The 25993-nt window shown below is 49.0% G+C and overlaps 4 protein-coding genes across 8 annotated transcripts; 1 reads left to right on the plus strand and 3 right to left on the minus strand.

Annotated features, from left to right (window-relative positions):
* Nucleotides 1–1334: 1334 nt before the first annotated feature.
* MEAF6 (MYST/Esa1 associated factor 6) lies at nt 1335–7945 on the minus strand. 5 transcript variants are annotated; one of them, XM_057381032.1, is made up of 8 exons: nt 7829–7945; nt 7597–7712; nt 7430–7517; nt 6903–6948; nt 6178–6370; nt 3357–3386; nt 2556–2589; nt 1335–2084 (listed from the first exon to the last, which is right to left on the minus strand). In XM_057381032.1, exons 1-8 carry the CDS (start codon nt 7922–7924, stop codon nt 2076–2078), a joined length of 612 nt encoding a protein of 203 aa, XP_057237015.1. In that variant the 5' UTR covers nt 7925–7945; the 3' UTR covers nt 1335–2075. The 5 variants fall into 5 exon arrangements, 4 of the variants coding, with proteins under 4 accessions (XP_057237015.1, XP_057237016.1, XP_057237017.1 ...); XR_008966308.1 differs by lacking the exon at nt 3357–3386 and adding an exon at nt 3196–3253 and having other exon boundaries at nt 2054–2084; XM_057381033.1 differs by lacking the exon at nt 3357–3386.
* A 901-nt stretch (nt 7946–8846) lies between these two features.
* Nucleotides 8847–12724, minus strand: SNIP1 (Smad nuclear interacting protein 1). Its single transcript, XM_057381025.1, has 4 exons — nt 12545–12724; nt 12368–12470; nt 11327–11907; nt 8847–10312 (listed from the first exon to the last, which is right to left on the minus strand). The coding sequence occupies exons 1-4, from the start codon at nt 12694–12696 to the stop codon at nt 10048–10050; spliced, it is 1101 nt and encodes a 366-aa protein (XP_057237008.1). The 5' UTR covers nt 12697–12724; the 3' UTR covers nt 8847–10047.
* A 76-nt stretch (nt 12725–12800) lies between these two features.
* DNALI1 (dynein axonemal light intermediate chain 1) lies at nt 12801–15884 on the plus strand. Its single transcript, XM_057381026.1, has 6 exons — nt 12801–12921; nt 13042–13130; nt 13218–13387; nt 13889–14067; nt 14415–14579; nt 15527–15884. Exons 1-6 carry the CDS (start codon nt 12841–12843, stop codon nt 15560–15562), a joined length of 720 nt encoding a protein of 239 aa, XP_057237009.1. The 5' UTR covers nt 12801–12840; the 3' UTR covers nt 15563–15884.
* A 653-nt stretch (nt 15885–16537) lies between these two features.
* On the minus strand, nt 16538–25987 carry GNL2 (G protein nucleolar 2). The gene is made up of 16 exons (XM_057381024.1): nt 25906–25987; nt 25744–25828; nt 24872–24966; nt 24263–24402; nt 22829–23013; nt 22507–22573; nt 21283–21441; nt 20619–20732; nt 20372–20500; nt 19923–20027; nt 19657–19815; nt 19404–19511; nt 18636–19078; nt 17913–17992; nt 17126–17223; nt 16538–16716 (listed from the first exon to the last, which is right to left on the minus strand). Exons 1-16 carry the CDS (start codon nt 25967–25969, stop codon nt 16567–16569), a joined length of 2181 nt encoding a protein of 726 aa, XP_057237007.1. The 5' UTR covers nt 25970–25987; the 3' UTR covers nt 16538–16566.
* Nucleotides 25988–25993: the final 6 nt, after the last annotated feature.

Genomic DNA, 25993 nt, shown 5'->3' on the forward strand with positions numbered 1-25993 from the left:
GGAACAGCTGACCCTTTAACTGAATAAAGTGTTTGCTATTTCCCTTTCTGTCCCGATCAACATGCTCCCCCCAGGCTGCTGCCATCCCACATCGACCTGGGCAGAACAGACTGTCCCCTCCTTTGGTGACAAACACAGCTGGAGGCAGGAATGGCTGAATTTCCCATTGTCCCTGCAGCACCCCGGTGTGTCCCAACACGGAGCTGACTGACCCTGCCACGCAGCCTGCCTGCACATAGGGCTCCAGCCCTTTGCTGCTTCTCCAAAATGYTCTGCCCAACAAAGCCTGGCAGCTTTCCTTGAGGTCAGAGGTGCAGCAGAGACTTCAGCCTCTGAGGTCCAGGTGCTCCAGCCATCCCTGCTTGGAGCAGCAGGATCARAACTGCTTTTGTACAGAGGCCAGGGAATCAAAACCATCAGCTGAGAATTCTTTTTTCAAGAACTATGGAGGAGCAAGGCCTTGTAGTTCATGCTGYTTCCTGCATCTTCCACCCCTCTGTATTTAACCTCTGTAAATCAAAACACACAGAAGTAGGCCGGCTTTGCAGCTTGGCTTTAAGCTGCCCCATCCCGACCCCCCCGTGAAGAAGCAGCCGCAGTCCCCGAGCAGACACAGCTCCCTGTGGGATAAGCCAGCTCCCTGTGGGATAAGCCAGCTCCCTCCGGGAACAAACACGGAGCTGCCTTGATCCCGGATCAGACACAGCCCAAGGGAGAGAGAATTCTGCTCCTGCGCACTCACCTTGGCTCAGGCCCTGCCCTGCACAGACTGGGGAGCCTGGAAAGAGCTGAGGGAGACCCCAAACCCCAGAGTGCAGCAGAACACACCAACCCTTGGCTGTTCCTAGGGTTGTGCACGCTCCAGGGGCTCAGTGACACCCCTGTTCCATGGCCCCTTTCCCAAAGCCCCTTTTCAACGTCTCTCTCCAGCAGGGGTTGCACAAACACATCCCAGCACCGATAAAAAAGGAAACTCCCCACTCTAAGTGAAGCAAAGCTCAGCTCAAGACCACCAAAATCCTGACCTGGCTGCTGTGTGAAACACCTGTCCCTCACCCCTCTGTCATGCTCCAGGGACAATCCAGCTGGCTCATCCTTCATCTACAAGCAATCTGCCCTCAGCAGCAGAACCACAGACATCCCAGGATGTCCCAGGATCAGCCAAACACAGATGGAGATTAGAGCCTGGCACTCCCTGCAGCACTCAGCCACCCCAAGGAGAGAAAGCACCAAGTGAACCTGTGCCAAAGGGGAAGAATTCCAGCAAAGTCCTTATAAAGCAGGTGGAGACTAAAAAGCACCAGGAGTCAAAGTTTGAACTGAATAAACCATGAGAAGAGACAAATATGGAACTTTTATTGTTTATGTACAAATGACAGAAGTTTGTATTAAAAAGAGAATCCACTCAAAGTCAGTGACAGTGAAGAGTTGGCTCTGAGCTCTGGCCCTTCCTGCACCTAACACACTGGGGAATATCAGGAGATGGAGTTTGAAATGGAAGTAAGAGAAAAGGGTTAAACTACCTTCTTCTCTCTTTGGGTAAGAATCAAGAGCTGCTCCACAAAATAAGGAACCTTCCACTACACGGACTAAACAAAGAAACTCAAAGTCAACTTGTAACTATACACTTCAGCTTTAAAAAAGGCACAACAAAACCAACAAAATAAAACAAAAACAGATCTACAAAGCTAAATATCAGCAACRAAAGTATTCTAAGTCTCACAACACGGATGGGACACATTGAATCCTACCCCAGTTCCAGTGGAAAAGGAAATGCCTCTCTGTGGGGCTGCAGGTGACAGGGGTGCAGCAGTATCAGCCATTTCAGGAAGTTCCCGACCAAGGTGGAAGCACAGAACAGTCAGGAATTCAGGACTACTACAACTACTACACCACCTTTGTCTTCCTGCAACTCAGGTGATTAAAAAAATGATGCAAAGAACATGGTCCAGGATTTCCTCCCCCCATCCAAGTCCCTTAGAGTGAGTCACTCCTGCTGCAGCTGCCATCCTGCTTCAGGGCTTCTCAGTGGGGAGTCACAGACCTAAATCCCAGGAGCATCAGCACTGATGGCTTTAGTAGTCCTGCAGAGAAAGGACAGCACAGGCACATTAACACTTCCCACCTCCAATTCTGCTCTCAGAGCTGGGGGGGGTCTCAGTACTCTCTCATCTCTCACACCATTAGTTGCAGGCAAAACAGATTTTTTTTTTTTGTAGCAAAACATTGAAAAGAAGGACCCTTCCAGCCTTGAGCACCAAGGTGCTTTGACTTTCCAAGTCAAACCAGATGCTTTTGATGCTCCAGATCATGACAAGGTAACAGGATGCAAAGCAGCTTTTTCCATGAGAAGCACACAGGAGTTCCTGTTACAGAACAGCCCACCTGGGCTCAGCTGCTGTTACAGCCAGGGGAYAATGCTGATCTCACACTGTGACACTCCTCAACCATGACAATAAGAACTTAAACGACACCAGCAGAGGGAGGGTTTTTTAAGTTTGGGAGTCAGCCAGCCCCTCCAGTGAGCAACAAAAACACAGAGCACGGATACTTACGGCTCTTGGCTTTTTGTTTAACTTGAGATCAATCCTGTGGTTGGAAAAGACAAGAGAAACGTCCATGTCAATACCTGACCCGACACCAGAGCTACTGCACAGGGCACAGCTACGACAGAGACTACGGTTAATCCATCCATTCCCAATCCTGGCTGAGCCAGGGCGCTGTCCCAGGGTTACTGGGCACAAGAACAGCACAGGAGAGTGGAGTCGCTATTATTTGTCAAAAAGCAGATTCCATCCACTCCCAGACAGAGTTAATCAAGGGGCACAATCAATCACAGGGCACTGAAGCAGGTGAACAAGGGGAACTAGGCATGCTCTATGTTAATTCAATCTGTCAGCGGTGTAACTATGCCACAGGTAATTATCCAGACATAGTGTGAGAATTATTTACTTGGATAGAGAGAGGAGTTAGGATGACAGGGATTATATGAGCCAAAGGTATTGAGCTTAGTACATTTTTCCAGAAGGAAATATCCAAGTCTATRCTGATCTCCTTAAGCAGCAAAGCCAAAAGGATCAGTTTTTAAACTAAGTTTTAAAATTAAAAAGTTTTATCAATTTAAATATGAAACAGAAAGGTAAAGAAGAGTGAAGTTAATTTATAATTTGCTGAAGTTATTAAATAAAATGTTACCTCCATCACGCTTTTCTGTTTTTAAAAAAAACTTCCCAGCCTAACCTAATATACATACCTACAATTAAACAGATAAACTAGGGGTTAGCGAGGTCTCAAAAGGCACATCGGTGTCTACACACTAACAACACAGCACAAGTACTAATTCAAGTCAAACTTACTCAAAGTCATAATCAAACATGCCAGACGGGCTGAGGGGCAGCATTTGAAAGGAAGAAAGCAATAGAAATTAATATACTAATGAATTAAATCAATTAGTTGATTAGCCACCCTAGCGAGATTGCTAAAAACTAAAATAAAATGAAATAAATAATAAAGCCAATGTTCAAACAACCATCAAGTTCTTCAGATATCTTAACATGTGCCCAGGACWGGGCACAAAAAGCACTCTGGGTTGGCAATTCAGAGTCCCCCTCCCCACCACGTTTTAGGAACAGGAGGCATTAGCAGAGAGAGGGGTTCAGTTTATGCAGAGCATTTTAGGAGCTGAAAGAGCAGCAGCTGCCAGACCCRGAGAGAGCAGAGCTCAGGGGCAGGAGAGGAACCCGAGGGCTTGGAAAACCAACTGAGGAGACAGGGAGCAGGGTGGGCTCAGGGAGCTGGGCTGCCAGGGCAGGGCAAAGCTGTTYSAGGCAGAGGTGACACASAACTTGGTGCCCAACCCTGCMCTGGGMTGTTCCCCCCACAGCCYCAGCACTGCTGCTGTCCCAGGCAGTGGCAGCCCAGGGACATTTGGCCAGAGCTGACCATTYGGTGACTGTCCCACCCCTTCATACAAGTGCCACTGCACGGCCTCCAGACACAGCTCTGCCCACAGCTGACACTGGGCAGGAAGGATTGATCATGGAATCCCATCCAGGASTGCATTGCTAAGAGCAAACAGCACTGGGTTCCTCAAACACTCAGAAACACAGAAAATATCCACCCTGCTTTCCTGAGGTGTGGGAGGGAGCAGAGGGCCAGCACAGCTTYTGTAACCCACACCTGCAGCCCCAGTGCTGCCCAGTCTGACCAGTTCCCCACACAGAACCCCAGCGAGGCCACGCTCCTGCAGGGGCCTTTTCCAGCACCTCTCCAGGAATGTGGAGCAAAACCCAGAGTAGTGCTGGCAAACAGAACAGCTTCTGAGTAAGGAGAAAGGCCAACATTTTTTTTTTTTCTTTTTCATGCCAGAATCCCCAGGGGACAGACCCACAGTCTGTCTGGAGCACCTGTGGGGCTGCAGGGCCTGCAATGCCCTCGCTGCACACTCAGGGACTGGGATGGGGTTGTTTCTGGGGTTTTTAAACCTAAATGCATTTGAAAATTGTTAGGTCTTGTCTGCCAAAATTTAGGGGATAGTCAGTAACAGCAATCACAATTTTAACAGAGCTTTTATTACAGACAAATTTAATTATCTTTTTATCTTTTTTAATTATCTATTTGGCCCTGCTAAGCATTACAAAACAGTTGGTTCCTGCCTCACTGAACCCCTCAGAAGGTCTGATGGGGCCAGGAGCTGCCCCAGGTGAGCAAGGCAGGGTTCCTCTGTCCAACAGCCTGGCCTGGCAGCAGCAGCCACAGCTGCAGAGGGGGATGTGAAGGAACCCAGGGCCACACAACCTGTCAGGTGGGAGCTTTCCCTCAGCTCCTGTCCCTAAAATCTGGGTTATGGACAGGAGAAAAGGGATTTATGTCACTTCTAGCACCTGCCCTGCACCCCACCATGTTGCCGGCCATGGTTGGTCCAGGGAAGCTCCTGGGAGAGTATTTTATAATTTGTTTGAAATGGCAGTTTTCTTAAGCTGTACTTCAGTTTTACAGGTTGTTTCTCTGGACTTGCTCACGGATGTGGTTTCTTGTGTTATTCCTGAACTTCTTCCAAATATCTACAGGCAAAAAAAGAGATTTGAACTTCTTTGGATTCCCAGCTCATGAGGAACCAAAGGGACATCCAGTCCTTTTGGACATTTGTCCAATTCAGGCTGCTGTAGAAAGGAAATTCTGACCTAAGAATCAAAGACATGCTAATGACTCAACACTTAATGAARGCAAAAAAGGAGTTAAGCATTTTTCAAGCATTGTACCTACCTCATGTCCCCACCCCARCTGTCCCCAGCCCCCCTTGTAAACTTTAACCACTTCAAACCTTTTCTCTCTTTAACTGCAGGAGAGCTCCTTTAAAGAGAAAAGCCCATCCCTAGTCAGAGCCAACAGCTCARAGCCAGTACAGACACTTTGGAGTTTTAAAAGCTCAATTACTATTATTAAATTCTTAGGTCCCAGCTTCAGCAATCCTTCCAGAGAGGTGCAGCTCTGTAGCATCTCCTCTCCAAGGTTTTCCCCTCTCAAGGCCTGACTTCACAGGTACTGTCACTGGTGGCAGCCTGGGCTGAGGGCTCATTGCCCTCATTACACCTCAAGGGCAGAGCTCTACAGGTAAATCCAACCAGAAATAAGGTCAAGGAATCCTTTTCACATGAATTTCAGGCTAGTTTAATAACACACACTCTGAGGTGAAGGTGACACAGCAACTCCTCCATGCCAGTACCGAGACTTGGCTGGGATGTGAGAGCTGGAAGGGGCTGGAGTAGAAATCCAGATACTGAGAGTGTCCAAAACCCCCAAAAAATTCCCATTTGCTTTCCACCCTCCTTCAAAGAAAGCACTGACATTCCTGTCCTACTGGGCTCTGCACAAACCAAGCAGCAAGCTCAGGAGGTCAGGACCTGCTGGAAGCAATCAGCTTTATCCTGGAGAGACAGGAGAGCTGGAGAAGCTGCCCAGAAGCAGAGCTGTGCCACATCTGGAGTTAGCACCCTGTGCTGCTTGTTAAACTTCCCCAGCACTTTGCCTTCCTCTTCCAAAACCAGGAAAACCACCCAAAAACTGACCCCAGCTGCCCATTATTCCAACATGTTACTGACTCCCCTCAGACAATAAATTCAATCCAGCCCCAACCAAACGTCCAGGTGTGGTGAGGAAGCTGCTGGTCCCACTGACCTGTGTCTGTTTTTGTTCTTTCTCTTTTTGTGGCTGCTGTGGTGGCTCCCAGAGGAAGTGGAGGAAGCAGCTTTCTGGGGCTTCACACCCTGCACRGAGCCATCTAGCTCTTCAGCATCCTCCTGGTTGGGCTCATTCTCCTGGTTGTGGAAGTCTGGAGAAGTGTCACTCTCTGTGCCACTGCCCGGCTCCCCTAGAGCAGGACAAACCCAGGTGAGCACCAGGGTGAGCTCCCAGCTCACAGCCCTGAGTGGGAGAAACAACCCCAGAACAGCAGCAGAGACACCCGTGCCCTGCAGCACCAAGAGGTAATTCACAGAACCTGGGAAACAACTCTGCAGGATGGTTAGGAAGCTGCTSCTCAGCACTGAGGCTCTCTGGAACCACATCCCATTTGGTGTTGATCACAGAAATGTTTTTAAATATGCTGGAGGTGAGCAGTCCCTCCCACCATCTCCTGTGAGTGCTGGCACATCTACAGCAACGGTGCTTCAGCTCCTCCAGCCTCTTCCTCCAAAGAGTACCAAACCAATTTCAATCCCTTTTACACACAACAAACCCCACGCTGAGCGTGGAAGGAGGAAAACAACAGCCTGAGGGCACAGACACAGGGCTTGGGAACAGGAGCCCAGGTCCAGCCCAGATCTGGAAGGCTGAGACAGGGCTGAACGGTGGGGAGAGTRTAATTCTTCCCAAATTCACCGAAAAAACACAAAGTGACTTACGCTTCTCAATGAGCTGGTCCTGGACTCCAGCTAACGCACTGACAGCCTGGAAAACCAAATGGGATGTTAAGCCAAGCAGGAATTCACTTCCCAATGCTCAAAGCACGCAGTCCACATCACACAGACATGCTGAAATGCTTGTGACCCTGCATGGCACCAGGGGRTTGGGGCAGAGACAAAGCCAGGGGATGGCAGTGACACCAGGGACAGGCATCCTCCCACCCCACAAACACCAGGAAAAGGGGCTCTGGAAGAGGCTGCAGGATGTGATGGGGATACTCAGGTCAGGGAGCCAGGGAAGGTACGGGAGTTCACAGGGGTAAGCTGTTCTGTAGCACAGCAGGGATGGGGATGGGGATGGGGATGGGGATGGGGATGGGATGGGATGGGATGGGGATGGGGATGAAGACAGAACCAGAATGAGGACAGTGAAAGGGATGGGAATAGACACAGGGATGCGGACACGGATGAAGAGAGGGGTGGGCACAGGATCTGCTCRTCCCACCAGCACCCATCCCGGCGCTCACCGCTGCTGAGGTAACCGAGGACTTGCTGAAGAGTCTCTCGGCCTCCTTGAACTTGCGGTTCCGCCGGTCGTTTTTGCTGTTGGAGTTCCTGAAACAGAGACAGGCGCGATGGCGGGGCCGGGCGGGCAGGGGGGGCCGGGCAGGTGGGCAGAGCCTCCGCCACTCACTTCTGGTTGGTGAGATACCGATCCCAGCCGCGGATGATGTTCCCGTACATCTGCGTATCCTCCAGGTAGCTGCCCTCGAAGGCGTAGATCTGCCGCTCCAGGTTTGCCAGCGTCTCCTGCAGGGAACACCGCCGCCCATGGAGCAGGCCCGGCCGCGCCGCTCCGGCCCCGCCGCCTCCCCGCGCCGCTCCGCCGCCACCCCGACCGCAGCGCCCCGCTCCCCGGCGCTCACCGCCAGCTCCTGTTTGCGCTTCACCAGCTCGGCCAGCTCCCGGCGGGTGTCCGGGATCTGCGGCGGCCCGCCGGCCTTGGCGTGCAGCGCGGCCATGGCTGCGCGGCCTGCGCGGGGCGGGGCAGTGCCGGTAGCGGCCGCCGGGGGCGCTGCAGAGCGGGGCGGTACCGGCAGCGGCCGCCGGGGGCGCTGGAGAGCAGGGCAGTACCGGCAGCGGCCGCCGGGGGCGCTGGAGAGCAGGGCAGTACCGGCAGCGGCCGCCGGGGGCGCTGGAGAGCGGTGCAGTGCCGGTAGCGGCCGCCGGGGGCGCTGCAGAGCGGGGCGGAGGGATCGGAACAGGAGCGCGGTGTGTCCAGCTTTAAAAACCGCTCTGTGCTCTTCAAAGCCTCTCCAAACCAACCTTGCTACATTCTTATTTCTGTATTAAAAGAACCAATACGGTTAAAACTGGAGAGGGCTGTGAGCACAGGAAGTTTRTGTCGTTTCAGGAGGTTTGTGTCACCTGAGTGGTGAGAGAGGTGTCCCCAACACGGTTCACACAGCAGTGTGCAGTGACGATATCATTGCTATGCTGTGGAAAGGCAGACCGGCCCCGCGAGGAGGATCACTGCTGTTCAGGAGCAGGARATGTTGGCACGGGATGGTGTTGGCAGGTACAGACAGCAGATCACTCAGTRCCTCCCTCAGGAACAGCTCAGAGCTCAGTGTCCCCAGGGTGGAGGAGGGCCACCCCCACAGGGCCTGCAGGACCAGCTCTGGCCCTGGGAGATGGAATCTCCTCAAATGCCATGAGGGGGTGTGTGAAAAGCTGTGGCTGCCCCTGGATCCCTGCAAGTGTCCCAAAGCCAGGCTGGGCACKTCCACTGGGATTACTGGAACRTGTCCCTGCCCACAGCAGGGGTGGAACTGGTTATCTTTAATATTAAACTCTTTTAATACAGAAATACAGAAATAAGTACTGAAACGTCATCTCTTTCAAGGGAAAAAAAAGGACACTAGAAAAATATTACAACTGAAAGTAACCAGGACTAAATTTACAAATTGTTTATTTAAAAACCCTCGGAGTAGATATAAAGGAGCTCTTCCTCTCAAACCCCATCCTACCCATCTGAAACCCCACAGCAATGCCCCATATTTACATCAATGTGTACAACAAGCACCGTTTGTGTACAGTCTGTACCCAGCAGGGACGAACAGGTGACACCACAAACACCCAGGTGAATCAGTAAAGTGTGGGACATACACATTTAACATAAAGCAACGTGGAGGAGACACCACAGACTATGCAACTCCCAGCGAGCGGGACTGGGGCTTCTCTCCCTAAACACTGATTTCTTCACAGGGAGAAGACTGCTAAACAAGGGACTTGGGTAAGTTTTTATAAAAAAAGAACTTAAATAGTGCAAACGCTGGTTAAAACACCTCACCAAAGGTGTTTCTGTGTGACACAAATCCTGGAGTCAGAAATAATGTCTCCAGCTTTCAACCCAGACACTTCACATCCAGGACAGTTTTAGCATCATGTGTGGGAACAGGAAGCTGGGGGCCCTCAGCCYCCAGTCACAGTCTCATCACCTGAAATTCCGGGAACTGTTTAACTCCTGTTTCACGTTCCCTTGTGAATTCAGGCAGAATTCCAGTGAAATGCCCGTCCCTCAGTCACCATGAGTCAAATTAAATACCCAAAACGTACAAATACATGAGGGGTTTTGCCACATTCCATCATTTTAGCAGTTATCTGGGTAAATTCTCCTGTCAGAACTCCCARCAGGTAGAGGAATTTGGCAAACTACTGAACAGGACGCGCATCAGGTACTCTCTAACTAGTATTTTAGTCTGTAGCATTTTCAAAGGGCTATCACAAAACAAGTCATAAAAATAATTTTCCAGATGCTGTCTGCATTTGACATGGTTTGCTAGAAGAGTCTGGCAACATCTGTGAAGGGTTTCCAGCACCAGAGCTTTCATGTCCAGGTGCTCTTCTGCTTGTTGGGGGAAAAATAAAATAAAAGTAAAGCTGTATTTCCTGATATGCAAAACTATCAAAGACGAATAATGAGCAAAGTCCCCCAAAACAAACAATGGGAACAGACCAGCAACAGAGAAAGGACTTTAAGGCAACAAGAGGCATCAGTGCTGTGATGCTCTGTGTTCACATCCCAGTCCCATTCAACTGCAAGGAGTTTCTCTCCTCTGCCCCTCACCATCTTCCTCATCCGTTAACTGTCAGACTCTTCCTCCTTCTCCTCATCCTCATCATCGTCCTTTGCATTGGCCTCAGATTTATCTGAGGATTCATGGAGCAGGACATACTCCCTGCTGCTGAAGCCAAACTTGAGCACGTCCTTCTCCTTCAGTTCGTAGTAGCGCTGGGGYTCGATGCGTTGGTTGTTGAGGAAGGTGCCATTCCCTGAACCCAGGTCGATGATGTAGGGCCTCACCCTGCGGCCCACAGTGCCATCAGCCCGGGTGTACTCCACCAGCCTGCAAAATAAAAAAAAATTGCCTTGAACCACCATAGAGAGACAGGAAACATGCTCCAAAAGCAGGTGGGACAGAAATTGTGCTCTGTCAGAGAGGTYTGTGCAGTTAGCACTCATCTTCCTGAGATCAGAACAGCCCCATGAGAACAACAAAAAACTGTGTGAGACCAATACGAGGAACAAGAGAGGAACAACTCTGTATCAGACAAAGCAGGTCTGAGAGAGGCTGCATCATTCCCTAAACCTCACAGGTGATATAACAAAGTAACTTCCAGCATTGGGACAGATGTTCTCAAAGAGAGCTGGTCTGTTCTCCAAGCAGTTCACCAAGAGAGCACTGTCAGCAGCAGCAGCAGCACCCTCTGCATCGGAGCACAGCTATTGCCACTGTGAGAGAGCAAACCAACAAACCTCTCCTTGAAATGCTTTTATCGTCAATCACACTTGGTGGGTGCAATTCACACCCCATTCTGTACCTAAGCCCACTATGTGAATTTGTCGCTGTTGGCCAGACAGCCGACATAAAAGAATAGATACAAAACACACAAAAAGTGGGTAAAAAAAAGCAGAAAGAAAGAAGGACTTTATTGTGGGACAAGCCTCTTTTATCCACTTTAGCAACCAGTGCATACATTTGTGTCAAACATACATTGGTCAGTGAGGCTGTCACTTTCTACTCAWYAGCATAGGATTGGTAGGTTTGCAAAAGCTACAGTATTAGTAATGTTTATAATTGTAAGCCACCTGCATTATCAATTCTACATACCAATCTTCTTTTTCTCAAGACAGCCAAGGACATGGCATTTTATTCCCATGCAGGCTGTTAACACTCCCTACATGAATTCTCTGCTTGTGGCTAAATTAAAGGAACTGCAGGTATTTTTGGTCCCTCTGCAGCAGTCACACATCAATTCCATTTCTAACGTGCTGACAGCGATCTCTCCCCTCCCAGCCACGCACTCCAAGGCGTTTCCTTTGCATGCTGCTCTCCTCCCCAGGTTCCCAAGCTGCTCACCGGTACTGGAAGACGGCGTGCTGCTTGGAGCAGGAGGGGTGGTCGATGGGGATGTCGGCGATGCGGCGGTGCCGGCCCAGCAGGTAAGCACTCTGTCTGTGGATGTACATCACGGGCAGGAACTCGTCGTTCTTGAAGGGGTACAGGCGCCAGCGTGTCTTGGGGATCCGTGCCTCAGGGGGCTCGCTGTACTTGATCACCACCCCACGGAAGGTGTTGGTGTCCTCCAGCAGCGCCCCGGACAGCTCGAAGCTTGGCTTCTCCTTGTTCACAGCGGCTTTTTCTTTGGGTTTGCTCTCGGACTGCTGGAGCTCCGGGTTCTGGTCACCRCTGCCCTCAGTGCCCTGCCGGTGCTCTCGCCTCCTCTCATTGTAGAACTCCCTCTCTGCCTGCTGCTCCCGCAGGTTCTGCATGTCCCGCTCGTGGCCGCGGGCTCCWGGCCTGTCATTGGGGTTTTTCTTTCTGTCAGAGTGGTCCCTGTGCCTGTCCTGGTCACCGCTCCTGTCCCGCCGGTGCTCCTGCTCTGATGGGTGTCTCTGCTTCCGCTCCTCGTTCCCCCTGCGACAGTGCTCATCTCGCTCCTGGAAAGGATAACCAGAATTAGAGAGCAGATCTACCTTGGCTTTTCAGAAAATCCCAATTTCACACATGGAAAACACATATTGGGACACAGAACGTGGAACAAACAGATTTCTTTGCCAAACTRCCTGGGTTCCCACAACTTGCACTGAATAAAGCACAAGAAACTGGCAGTGTCACCTGCTCTGGGCAAAGGACACAGCTCCCAGGGGTGCCTGTTCTGTGGCACAGGCTGGGCTCGAACAGGAGCTCCTGTCACTGGCAGCACAGCCTGAGCTGGGCAGCAGGAGCTCCTGCTCTGTAGCGTTCCCAGATCCTCTCTCTGCTCATGGGACAAAATGCAGAGGCCAGTATAAACCAACAAATGAAAAGGCCCGTTCCGTACTCGGCGCGGCAGAGTCTCCGGTAACTGAGCCCGTTGCGGCGTCCGCAGGACCCCGCTGTACCAACAGCACCATTTACCTGCTTCACCCTCACGGCGCCGTGGTGCGGGCTGTGGCTGCGGCTCCTCCTGCCTCGCGGAGAGCGGCTCCTCCGCCCAGACCGGCTCCTCCGCCGGGGCGACCTGGGGAACAACGGGAGGGGGGGTTAGTGGCGGGGCCGGGCCGAGCGTAGGGCCGAGCGGCCGGGCCTCCCTACCTGCTGCCGCGGCTGCTCTCGCGTGGCCCTGCCGGGCCCCGCCGCTCCTCGCCCGGCGGCGACGGGCTGCGCCGGGGGCTTCGCCGTTCAGCCTTCACCGCCGCCTCCCGCCGCCGCCGCTCCCGCCGCCGCTCGCCCGCCGCCGCCTCCATGGCGCCCGTCCCGACGGGAAGTGCCGCCACTTCCGGTCCGCCGGCATTTCCGCCCGGCGGCGCTTCCGGCCGGCCGCTGCCGCGCCTGCGCAGAGCCTCGAGCGGCGGCGGCGCGGTCGCCATGGTGACAGGGCCGCGGCCGCCATGGCGGCGCCGCCGGAGTCGCTGCTGCGGTACTGCCAGCCCATGCTGGTGTCCCGGCGGGGAGAGAGAGCCTCCGCGGGGGTGAGCGGGGACGGGGCCGGCGGGGACACCGCGCTCCGCCAGGGGTGAGCGGGCCGGGGGCCGAGGGGACGGCGGTTCCCCCGTCCGCTCTTACGGCGCTGTCTTCTCCTGTTCCCGCAGACGCTGAAGGGACCCCCCCCGCGGACCCCCGCCAGCATTCCCCCCACGCAGCAGCCGCAGGAGCTCCTGAACATCATCCTGCCGCCGCGGTGAGCCGGGCCGGGCCGGGGCCGGCAGGGCCTGCGGGTCCAGGCAGCTCCCGGTGACTCCGGTAACGGCCGGTGCTTCTCTGGCAGGGAATGGGAGGAGGCGCAGAAGCTCTGGGTGCAGGAGGTGTCCACCGCGCCCAGCACCCGCCGGGACGTCGTGCTGCTGCAGGAACAGCTGGACCGGCAGCTGCAGCAGCGGCAGGCGAGGGAAACCGGGCTGTGCCCCGTGCGMAGGGAGCTCTACACCCAGTGCTTCGGTCAGTGCCCGCGCTGCTCGGGCTCCAGACAARGGACAGGCTGCCAGGAGATGCCTGCACATAAAAACATCTTCGTTATCCTCTTAGTTGCACTTAAATCGATGGTTTGTTTAAAGTAACTTAAACCTCTGTATATCTTATACACTCTAATGATACAGCGCTGGTCTCCCAAAGGCAAGGGATGGCCACGGGTTGGAGAGCAGGATCCTGTGAAGGCTCCCCCATAWTTGCAACAAGTCATTACACATTTTTAAACGTTTGATGTCATAGCTTTAGGCGATCAGCATCACTGGTATTACTTGAGGAGCTATACYATCACTCTGCTTTTACCTTCTGAGCTTAATGCTACAGTTGCAACGTAACAAAACAAATCATTGATACCATCTCTAGTTGTGTCCCAGGTTGTGTGGTGCAGGAAACAGGTCAGAGGAGCAGCTCTGGCCCTGCCCATGTCCAACACACCCAGATAAAGGCACTGCAGCTACTGTTCCTTCTTTGCAGACGAGCTGATCCGCCAGACCACGGTGAGCTGTGCAGAGCGAGGGCTCCTGCTGCTGCGGGTGCGGGACGAGCTGCAGCTGACCCTGTCTGCATACCAGGCTCTGTACGAGAGCAGCGTGGCCTTCGGCGTGCGCAAGGCACTGCAGGCAGAGCAGGGCAAGATCCACCTGGAGAAAAGGGTGAGTGGGGCTGCTCACCCCATGAGGGAGATTTCTGCTTGTGATAACTAACATAACAGCAATTTTTATATTCTTAAATACACTGTTACCATTTCCACCGGATGGCAGCAAAGCCCATYAAAATCCTAGGCTCCCTGTCCTTGGGCTTAGCTGCACTTCTGACGCCCATTCTACAGCTTTAAAGACTGTACCACTCACAACYTTGTCTCAACTTAACTGAAAATTGACTATTTATCAACAAAACTTAATACARTAGATTATAAATATACATATTTATTATGTATATTTATACATACTATAAATAAATATTATTATATAATAAACAGATATTAATTCTGTTTTCCAAGATTGCAGAGTTGGAAGAGGAAAACAAGGAGCTGGAAAAACAAGTGAGCCAGGAGAAAGCGAAATGTGAGGCCATTGAAAGGCAGGAAACTGAACGACGAGAGATAGAAGAGAGGAAACACAGCGAAGAAGTTCTGTTCCTCAAACGGACAAACCAGCAGCTGAAGGTCAGTAAAAATCCAGAACTCCAAATACTAGTGGTAAAATTCTCATTAAAACCATTAAAACTGCGACCCTGGTAACACAACACACAATTTAACATTAAATACTATCCAAGAACAACTGTGCAGGGACTGGGTAATTATTTGTGCATGTGGCKCTGGGGAGAACAGAGCTTCTGCTCTGTACTTTGTTTTTGAAAGGAAAAAAAATCCCACATTTTTTGACTAAGGAAAGAATGTCACCTTGAACAACGTCAAATGTTTCTGGCTACAGCTAAAAACATTTCCATTGCAGCAAGCTGCTTTTCTTGCAGGTTGTACTTTCTAACCCACATTTTCAGGCTGTCTTGGAATGTTTTAGGACACAAAATCTTAGGTCAGATGTGTGTTGCCCCTGAATCTGTTTGTTCATTGAAGTACCTGTAYCTCACCAGCTGTGTGGGTCACTGCTGTTATTGGGTTATTGTGGTGGCTGCTCCCATCCATCCACTAAATAGCATCATCTTATCTCAATAATCACAAAACTTGCTGTTCCCAGCCACTCTTGTCCCAGAATCAGTTTGTGTTCCAAATGCTAGAGTGCCAAATATTTAATTTAGCTCACATAGTCCAGCCTGAAATCAGAGAATTCACTTTTTCAACAGCTTTTATTTAATTTCCCCCTCGATGCTTCATATTCTAAACCAAGTCTCTCATYGTATGGAGCCAAGGCCAGCTCTGTTCTCCTCAGAATGCAACAAGTGTGCATGCCAGGAACGAAAAACTAATTTRTAAAACACGTAGGAATGGAATGGCTGGGGAACAAACCTGGCCTGGCTCTCCTGGCAGCARTGTAGTGTCCCTCAGCTGCTCGCTGTGAACATCCAACAGAAAATTTAGCCCTTCACAGCACTGCAGGTTTATTTTTTAGGTTAGGGTATCTAATTTGTCTCATTGTCTCRTTTGTTTTTCAGACCCAACTTGAAACCATCATTGCAGCAAAGAGCTAATGGTTTTGTTGTCCTCAAGGCAAGCTCAGAAGAGCTGTCAGAATAAGAAGCTTGCAATTAGTGACAAAGATTTGTCTTCCTAAAACAATCTTGAGTTTTCACTTACCAGTAACAGCAGGCAGTGTAACTGTGTTCTTTCTCTCTTGAAGAGTTGAAATTCAAGAACTTCATTAATTACTGCTCCCTCTTTCAGTGCCATTTCAGCAGTCAGCTCTTTGAACAGCAAACTTGTCTGGAACTTGCCTGTTGGTACCATGCTAATGACCTTCAAAGCAGTAACTAATAAACATTTTTAAACGCAAACATCTCTCTGACATTATTAATTTTAAAATGTTGTAGAAGAAAAAATATAATGTTTCAGAAAAAACGTTCACAATATAAAAGTGTTCACAAGAAATGTCAGTCACAGGCACCAAGAAACAAATGGCAGCTCATTCTTGGACAGGTGTCCTGGGGGTATTTACTTGAGTATCTGCAAGCTGGTGTCAACTGTCCATYGAAATCCCTTATCAGAACCATCAGCAGTAACTGAGCACACACCAAAGCTCTGGGTGTGATCATTTCTAATGAAATGAAGGGGTACAAGGGCAGTCACAGATTCACTTCTCAATGGAGACAAATTAAATCCCTGCATGAGGTACCTGTGWAAGCAGCTGGTTACACAGCAAGTGAAGACAGGAAAGAGAATTCCCTGTAGTCCTGTGAAAAATCTCATAAAGCTGGTTTCCAGAAAAAAAACCCACCAAAACCCCACCACTGAGCAACAGTGGAATGGCTGTTTGGCTACTGCAGTGCTTGCTGGCCTGGGACRGCGATGTGGAAATACCATCAGCTCCAACTGCACAAAGAACTTTCAGATGATGCAGAAACAAAGAGAAAGATGCTGCTCCTGGGGCCAGGACAGACCAATCACACTGGGCTTTGAACAGGAACCGCAAGTTTTATGGTAAAAAAAGCCACTGCATACTAGTGCTGTTTTATGTAAAATTTAATAGAATAAGCAGCTATTGCTTATGTYTGTATTTTTTGTGCTTTGATCTTTGTTCCTCCAAGCCAGTTTTTTTCTTGTTCTTATTCTTATTTTTCACGTTGTGAGTTTCATAATACCGGACTCCGACTTTCTTGGAGCGCTGCTGCCTCTCGGCTCGTCTCCTCTGCAAACACAAAACACATTAGCAAATCCCCAGCACCCAGAGCCTCCATGTCTGCAACTCTCCAATGGTGTTCACTTCACATTCCACACGCCTTAAGTAAAATAGTWTCCAACAAAATGTTACTGATGTGACTCTATAGGGAACCCACCCAWCCCTGCTCTTATGAGTGTAAAATGCACTTCAGTCCTTACAGAAATAGTCAACAAGGTACAAGATGCAACCTGGTGTGCATAGTCAGGTAAGAGGGGTGTCACAGAAGTTGTGACAGAACATTGGTAACAGAATTCAATTTTCATTCCCCTTCTGCTCATGACCAAATTCTCAAAGCTCTTTAGTGATAACAGGCAATCCAAGGATAAAAAGTCAGCTTATTTCCCTGCTCAGTAGTACTAAAGGAAATCACACTTACTTCTTTGGATGTGAGTTTCTTACAAGGCTGTTTACCCAACTGGTCATCGTCATCACTGTCCTCTTCTGCTTTCCTCTTTCTTTTCTTGTCTGTGGTGCCTGCAAACAGCAGATATCATACACTTGGTAACTTCCAGAACACCCATTTGTTTGAAGAACTTCAGGCTGGGGCCACCACCCCAACTCCTTGAGCAACACACTCCCTTGGCTGTATTTAAGAGCATCTGCCCAAACAACATGCATGTTCCTCACCAGAGAACCTCACCAGCTATTACTGTGAAAACTGCTCTCAAGAAGCAGATTCCTCAAGCCCCATTCAAGTCCAAGAGTCTTCCACAGTCTTGTCATGTCAGGGTTCTCCCACCTGATTGTGCTTAAATGAAGTCACAGTAAAACCTATAGCCTGAAKTATCTCTGCTTTTGTAACATCCCAAACCCTGCCCACTCCCTCCTGTGTCACACCCCAGGGAAGAGGAGCTGCTCTGGCTGCAGCCTGCTTGGAGCCCAGGCTGTTGGAACACATTTGCCTTCCTTCTCTGAGTGACATGTCCCATCACACAGACAGGGGTTATACAGGGAGGCTACACCTGGTCACCAGMAGCTCTTGGGTCAGCTAAAAGCCAATTTAAGCAGTTTTAGGGAAAAAGAACTTGTACACAGGATCCAATGGATACTTCTCCCCTYAWAGCYCTTTYTTCTCTGGCTCAMAGGATTTCCAAATTAAAAACAGTARATTAAAAACATCTACTAATTTAGTAGATTAAAAACATCTACTAATCTTGTTTTACCTCTGTCTTCAGCTTCTTTGGGTTCTTCAGCCTTCTGCATGGATTTTGCAAACAGTTTGTCACTCAGTCCCTTAGGGATTCTACGTAGAATAAAATCAGCAATAAAATGTTRTTGTTACACAAACTGTGACCACCTCTGAGAAGCCATCAGACTCCAGCAGATCCCAGTCCCCCTTCAGCACCAAAGCATCAGTCTTTGCACCTAAGAAACATACTGCAGTACTCTGGCCCTGGAGTTACTGCACTAGAGCACTACAGAAGAGAGAAAATGCAACACTTAAACCTTGAAATCTCAGTCCTCACAAGGCTGGTGAGTGAGCTTTTATAAAACTGGGCCTGCTTATGGGCCAGATTCTCTGCATATGCACGAATATTCAGGTGTATCTAGCCTTGGTATTACCCAACATCAAGGAGAGATCCAAGGATGCAGCATTGCTGCCCAGAATACCAAGATATGGGGAATTCTAATCCATAGTCTAAGAGGCAGCTTTCCAAAAGTAAGAACATTTTTAATTTGCTGGTAAATAGCATTCATTGGAATAATGTTTCAAAAACAAACTGCTACTTGGCCAAATTTCCAGCCTTCATGGCTAAACCAGATTAAGCTGTGGCAACTTGTGTGTGGCAGCTCAGAACCTCTCAAGCAAGGCAAGAATGGAGTGAAACTACAGCACAGCCTCATCAACCCTTTCCCCCTGCAAAGTATTGCACAGCTTCAGTTACCTTATTGCTGAGAATCTCTTAGCCTTGGCTTTATCCAGAAATTTTTTGTATTTTGCAATCTTGTCCTCCAAAGCCTTAAGAACTGCTTTAGAACTCTCCTGGGCACCTGGTGCAGCCACCTGCGATTCCTCCTCTGCTGCATCCTCATTGTGCTCATTCTCCYCTTTCTCCTCTTCCTCCTCCTCCTGCTCCTSCTCTCCACAGGAATCATTGTCTGTGTCATCAAAACCTGGCACATCCACAGGAACCAGGTCTTCTTCTGAAAACTGAGGTGCCACATTAATCCTGCCRAAGTTCTGCCGAACGTTGGACATGAGTTGCCTCATTTCAGTGTTTGAGTCATTCCTCTCTCCTGCTGGCTCCACACCTGATGCCACTGACTCTGAGACCTTCTCCTCAGTGTTATCTTGGCTGGATGTCACAGATGCTTCCAACACAGMAGGCTGTAAGAAAGACCATCATGGATATATTATCCACAACATCTGTCCCACCATGTCCAAGAACAACTGCTATTTTCTCTTTGGAAAAAGCCTAAGATGACAATGTGATTACTGACATTTCTGGTAGTCAGTAATGGCTCAGATATCTCTGTAAAAAGCACTGCTACCTGGCTCTCATCAAATTCTAGTATCACCTCAATGATTAGGCTTGGGCAGAGCCCAGGACATGCACTGCCCGAATCTCATGGCACTCTGGGAAAAGCAGCAGTGAACACCACCAGGAAAACCAAWTATGTGGGAAGAAGAGGCACAAGCATCACATTCTCACCTGGGGACCTGGTTCTGCATTYGGTGGCTTCACAAAGAAAGGGATTCTGCCTCTCTGCCAGTCATTGAGAACCATCTTGCTCACAGTCTGCAAGTCAGGCTCACCACCCTGAGAAAAAAGGAACAATTTATGTCTGTGTTTGCAGGGCACACAGCCTTCCTATGCTCTGTAAGCAACAGAAACATTCCCATTTCCCACGTTCAGTAACCAGCCACAAGCTCTTCCAGCCTGCAAATGCAGGAAGCTGTCATACCTTTAGCAGCTTCCCAGTCCTGGCAGCAAGTTTCTCAAGGAAGTCTTCTGTATCTGTCCAGGAATCAATTTTGTATGTYTTCCTGATGTACTCTGCTTTGGCTCTTTCCAGCACAGCACCAATATGGTCTTCRGGGCTCTTAATCTTTTCAACTTGAACCTGAAAAAGCAAGGTAGAGGATCAACCCTTGGAAATGTGCTTTCATCCCTCTGAGCCCATCATGGTGCCAACAGCAAAGCTTTCCAGCATGCAGTGCAGACACATACCACTCCCTTCAGCACAATGTCTGTCTCTGAGTCCCCTGAKGGATAAACCACCCCTGGGCAGTCGATGAGAAAAATCCGCCGCATCAAGGTGATGTATTGCCACACCTAGGAGAGATCAGCAGGTCCCCRTTAGCACCTTCCACACAGTCCTTGTTTATTTTTATTTTTGAAGATCAGAGTCAGAGAACCAGAGCCTGACCCAGTGTTTGGATCAGGAGAGCACAGACAGGGAGTGAAGGCAGCTGAGTGCTCCCATCACAGCAGTACAGCAGAGTGGGAGCTCAGGAATGCTGCCAGAGCAGTGCCTCAGAGCTGGGACTGTCCACCAGCTCCTCCCCAGTCACACAACCTGTGTGGTTCAGTGCAGAACTGGAMAAGGTCACTGGGCTGATTTCACATCAATTCTGCCTTCAACCACATTTGTATCTTTAACACAGGGATGTTCCTACCTTTGTTTCCCCTGCAATGGGTGCCACGTTGCAGACCTTCTTGGACCGTAGGGTATTGATCACTGAGCTCTTGCCAACGTTGGGGTAACCAATGAACCCCACACTGATCTGCTTCTTGTCAGAGTGTAACTGGTGGGAAATAACATGCCCTTTTACATTTCAGAATTATCACCCAAATGCTAACAAAGCAAATGACCACATAGTAACCCCCCAAAACCAACCACAGATCCTAAAAATTGCCTTGTACCTTTCCAAATTGCCTTAGAAGCTGTATGAAAGCACCTTTGCCAAATGGGTTTGTGAGGCTGGCATGGAAAGCCAGTGTTGGATACTCCTGGGAAAGGACAGCAACCCAGCGTTTCTGGAGAGGCAAAGGGGACTGGGTTAGAGACCCTGGACTGGAGAGTGACACCGTGTGCTCAGAGAGGAGGGGAAAGCTTCTGCACTGGGCTCACAACTGCAACTGGCCACTAACACTGCTAGGGAAGAACCTTTGAAGCACTTCCCCAACCCAACAGCTAAAAGCACTGAGTATTGTTTGTATAAAAGACAAACAATTTCCCAAAAACGCCTTCACTGCTAGCTAAAACTCATTAGTTTAACAACATAAAGCAAAACAGCTGGGGTGGATATGGATCCTAGGCAGAATAACATTTAGCATACTCTGGAGACAACAGCTGAACTGTTAAATCCAGACAGAGGAAGTAGGGAATTTGTGGCTGGTGTGTGTTGCTCAACTTGGCCAAACTTGGACAGATTTACATGGTAATTGTTACTTTTACTGCCTGCAAGCAGAGAACTCCCAGTGCCCCAGCTGCAGTACACCCTTCCAGACCAGCATGGGACTGGGAATGGAGCTACAGCTACAACAGAAACAAAGAAAGTCMACAGAATAACAGGACTGTGCTTACAGTGGCCCAGGTAGGAATGAGATCACATTTGTTCAGGACAAAAATGAGATGTTTCCAGTGCTTCTCCTTTTTCAGGTAAGATTCCACATGAGGGGAGCGAGTGCCTATGGGATCCCTGGCATCAAGAACTTGAACAACAACATCTGATGAGTCAATCACCTGGAAAATAAAAAAAAAAAAAAAATCACATAGAAGGATTTTGCAGAAAGCAAGATATCTGTACCACCCAAATAAAAACTAGTCATAGTTGAAACAAAACCTTGTATCCTTCACAAACTGCTACTTCCTCACAGACTAGCAAAGTTCAGACTAACAACCACTGATGCTCCACTCACTCMTCTCCTAAATCCCCTCCAATTCAGCCTGGACAGCTGAATGACTTTTACCTGTTTTTATGTACCAAGGGAAGAAAATACTATGCCCAAATGGAAAAACTAAATTGCTGCAGTACACAAACCCCCAGTGTTCCTCATCCATTCAGCAACAACTCCCTTCTACCATTTCATAATGGATCACGGTATAAAGGATGTTTTTTGGATCAATATGAAACACACAACCAAGCAGGAACCTGCTATTAGTCCACTAAGCAACTACAGCAGGGAGCTGTCATTTTATGACTTGCTTCAAGCCAAGAGAATTTGTTTCACAGCTTTTTCCTGCAGTTTTGGCAACSTCTTACTGAAATCTGTTTTGCTCAATAATCCCCAGTGCTTTTAGATCCAAATGAAAAGGTTTTAAGCTACATTCAGAAATTCAGAGCAAAAAGTCAAGCAACTTCACACCTAAGAGTCACTGAGAGCACACAAACTGCCCATACCACCCCAATTCACTCAGTCTCCATTTCTCAGGTAGYCATGGTGACTCATGGGGAATTGAGGGTCAGAGCTCTCCCAAGATGACCCAATCCATATGCCAGATGTCTTTAGCTTAAAGAAACTTAAGGGAACATGACTCGTTTACTTGTGGTGGAAACCCAGGAATCCAAGAGAAACTTACACATTCACTCTGTCATGTACTTTTCTAYATCATGTACTTTAAGAATGTTTATTCCTGCAGGACAAGAGCTCAAGAATCAAGCTCAGTCAGGCAGAGATTTGGAAATGAAAATCTGCTTTCTTTAAGTTCATCTCACTGTTGCTATACAGGATTTCAATGCTGTGCTGAAGCCCCTAACTGTGCAAGGGCTAACTGAGGTGACTGATCCAAATTTCAAGTGTCACTTACCTTGTAAAGCTCACCCCAGATTCTTTTGGACTGTCCTTTCTTGAAGATTTCCTCTTGTGCTTCATCCCTAGAAGACATCACCAGAAACATCAGCAACCACACATACAGGGTTAGGGTCATCTTCTCTTCTCTAAAGCCATTTACTCACAAAAGTGGGGACAGAGCCCACGTAACAGTTGGTATTTAGCCAAAATCCCAAATTCAGATAATCTCACTTTCCTTACTCCTCACACAGTAACAGCATTGATGGAGGTTATTTCTTTAAAAACAAAGCTGTCTTTTCATAAATGTAAACAACGAATCCTTTTTCCTTTCCAGTCACCTTACACCAGTGTCCTCTGTCACCAGGTCTCGGTCCTTGCCCTGGTCATAGGACTCTGAGGAGGCCTCAGCATTCTCCACCAGAGATTGCACATCACTTGCAGACAGAGTTGGTCTTTTCCTTTGTGATTTGGGGCCAAACGTTGTTTCAAATGTTTCCGTGTCAAGAATGTGAACTCTGGAGGTCTGAGGAAAAACAGGTTGGTAAAAAAAAAAACCCCAAGAACCATTTTTTTCCATCTCTTGTGACACACAGTGAAGGAACCCTGAGTTCAACACAGCCCTGGCAGCCTGAAACAAGTGACAGGCACTTGCCTAACAATGTTTGAGTTTTCCAGCTTAAGCTTTCAGAAACACAAGAGTGGATATTTAATAGGCAACAAAACATTCTGCACTTGCCAAAGAACCATGCTTCAGTTCTTCCACCATAAATGGTGTCAAATAAAATTACAACCACCATGATGAAAATTCAGCTGCTATCTTTGATCATTTCTTATTTTTCTAACAAGGGTGCAAATCTCGCCAAATTGTCAGATTTTTGTCAAGGATAATTACAATCAAAACTGTAGATTTTAAAGCTTGAAATGAAAGCCAACTTTTCTTGGAACAGCAAACAATCCATTGCTGAAAGCAGCAATTTGTTTTTGTAATGCACATTTTAATACAACTTTTTCCTTAATTTAAATAACATTCTTATGACATAAACTTAGAAAGTTTCCATATGACAAAATAGCTACCAAGAGACCAAAATAATAGTTTCAACACCGTGAAAAAAAATGGCAATAACTAAAACTCGATGTACTAAAAATGAAGGCTGAATGAACAAGAATTTTTGATACAGGATAAAACACACGTATCCGAGTTCAAATTCATCACGCRAGTGTGTGCAGTGTGAAGCAGCCTCAAAAATGGCCTAAGAGCTATCAGAGGCATTAGAACATCAGCTGGCACACTAAGAGATCAGAAATTAGATTATAATATGATAATATCATAACCTATCATGGAATCACAGAAGGCTTTGGGCTGGAGGGGCCCTTAAAGCTCATTTCATTCCATCCCTTACACAGGCAGGGACACCTTCAACTATCCCAGGCTGGTCCAAACCCCATCCAACCTGGACTTGGACACTTCTAGGGATGGGCAACCACAGATTCTCTGCCAGGGCCTCCCCACCATTACAGAAAAGAAMTTTTGGGATAATTTCCTACTGAAAAATGAGAGTTTTTATTAAATAATGTATCTTCTCCTTCTTTCTCTGCCCTCACACTTGACACCCACAGTGACAGGGAATCAGTACCATCCTTCCCCAAGGAATCCACACAGCTGCCCCTCCCAAGGCCTCCAGAACCCAATAATTCCCCAGAGTGAGCAGTTGACAGGTAAATCCCCATCCTGACAGCCCAGTGTGCACATCTGCACAGTGAGTGATACCCACGTGTGGTTTGATCCGGTCGTGGAACAGGGACATGGGCAGCTTCTTCTGCTTCATGATCACCCTGTAAGGATCCTTCATCACTGTCTCCATCTCTTCCTGGAATTTCTGTAGGGATGACTGCTTGATCACACGAGTATTGCCTGCATGTAAAAACAACCACTGCAACTGGCCATTCCTCATCTTAACTGCTCCAAAGACCTTAGGGACACTAATAAAACATGAACTTGCCATCTAGGATTGAAAATAACAGTGACAAACCCAAAGGACTGGAGACCAAGCCTGAATAGCACAAACAGGCAGCCAATCCTTTTCTTTCCCACAATTTAAAGGGTATTTTAAAAGTATCTTTAGGACACTTAACAGCCATATGCATGGGCAAACCTGAAGGAATGGCTACAGGAGCCAGAATAACCACCCTTAGGGAATGTTTGAAAAGCAAACACCCAAAGCACAGCTGCAGGCAAGGGGTGGCAACAGCAAGGATCCCTCCCCTTCCCTTTAAGCACCTGTCCCACACAGCTCTCATAATCACCACTCCAAAACACCTTTCAACACACAAACTCCAATAGTTTTTAAGCTTGCTGAGTCTGAAAGTTGGACAAAACTCACCAAACCATTTGATATTGGGTTCCACTCTTGCAACTGTGCCTGGTGCCACTGTTGACTGATACTGCAGAGGTTTGATCACTTTGCCATGTTTGTTCCTAAGGGACAAATGATGACATGTCAGCCCTCAGGGGCAGCACTGACTCCTCCAGACCAGAAGCAGAGCTATGAAATGCAGAGCCCCTTCACCTACAGCCAGAGCTCCCACACGCTCCATGAGGGTGAGTTAATCCAACCCTGAGCAGCAGYGATGGCAGTCACAGCCCTTGGTGTCACTCCAGCCTGGCCAGACCCTCCCTGCAGCTGGTTCTGTCACCCAGGAAGGGCTCATGGGGCTGCAAAAGGCATCAGGTACCATTTTCTAGCAAATCCCACTGYGTTCTCTCATGGAGCCTTTTAACCAGTTCTCAGGTTAACCASGACTCATTAATACAGGATTCCCAAGATGAGACCTGGTTTAAACTCAGCCATATTCCAAAATCCCTCCTCCCTGTCTGCTCTCCAAACAGAGGGAAATTGGGCAAAATAAACCTGAAGTGCTGGTGTGAAACAGGACTCTTGGAACATGGCAGGTGCTGCTCCACTGCCAATGGGGCACAGAGAGTCCCACAGCAGGACCCTCCTTGGGGCACAGGGTGACCCCCTGTGCAGAAACTGAGGGAATCAGGCTCTTCAGACATTTGGGGGTGGGTGCTTTTTGAATTAAAGTGCTGTGGAAAGTCAGGAATTCTGGGTGTTTTGRGTCTCATGACAATTCTCAGACTCGGCATCAGGCTCCCCAGCTCACGGAGCGACACCGTGCCAGTAACGAGGAGTTTTGTCACCTGCCCGCGGGTACCGGGAACGCGGCCAGGCCACGACCCCCCCGCGCTCACCTGCGCTCCTTCTGCCGGTACATGTTGAGGCGCCGGATGGTGGCCCGGTCCCGCATGTTGTTCCCTCCCTCGCCCCCGATGCGATCTGCAGAGACAAGAGAACATCAGCCCCGATCCGATCCGGTCCGCCCCGACCCGGTCTGCCCGCGGCCCTGCACGTACCGGGGTTGGTGCTGGCGCGGGAGGGGTTGATGGAGCAGCGGCCTTTATAGCGCGGCTTCACCATGGTGCCGGTGCCGCGGTGGTGGTG

The sequence above is a fragment of the Malurus melanocephalus genome, unplaced genomic scaffold (genome assembly GCF_030028575.1).
Source record: "Malurus melanocephalus ecotype Western Australia unplaced genomic scaffold, MMel_1.1 scaffold_488, whole genome shotgun sequence".
NCBI lineage: Eukaryota > Metazoa > Chordata > Aves > Passeriformes > Maluridae > Malurus > Malurus melanocephalus.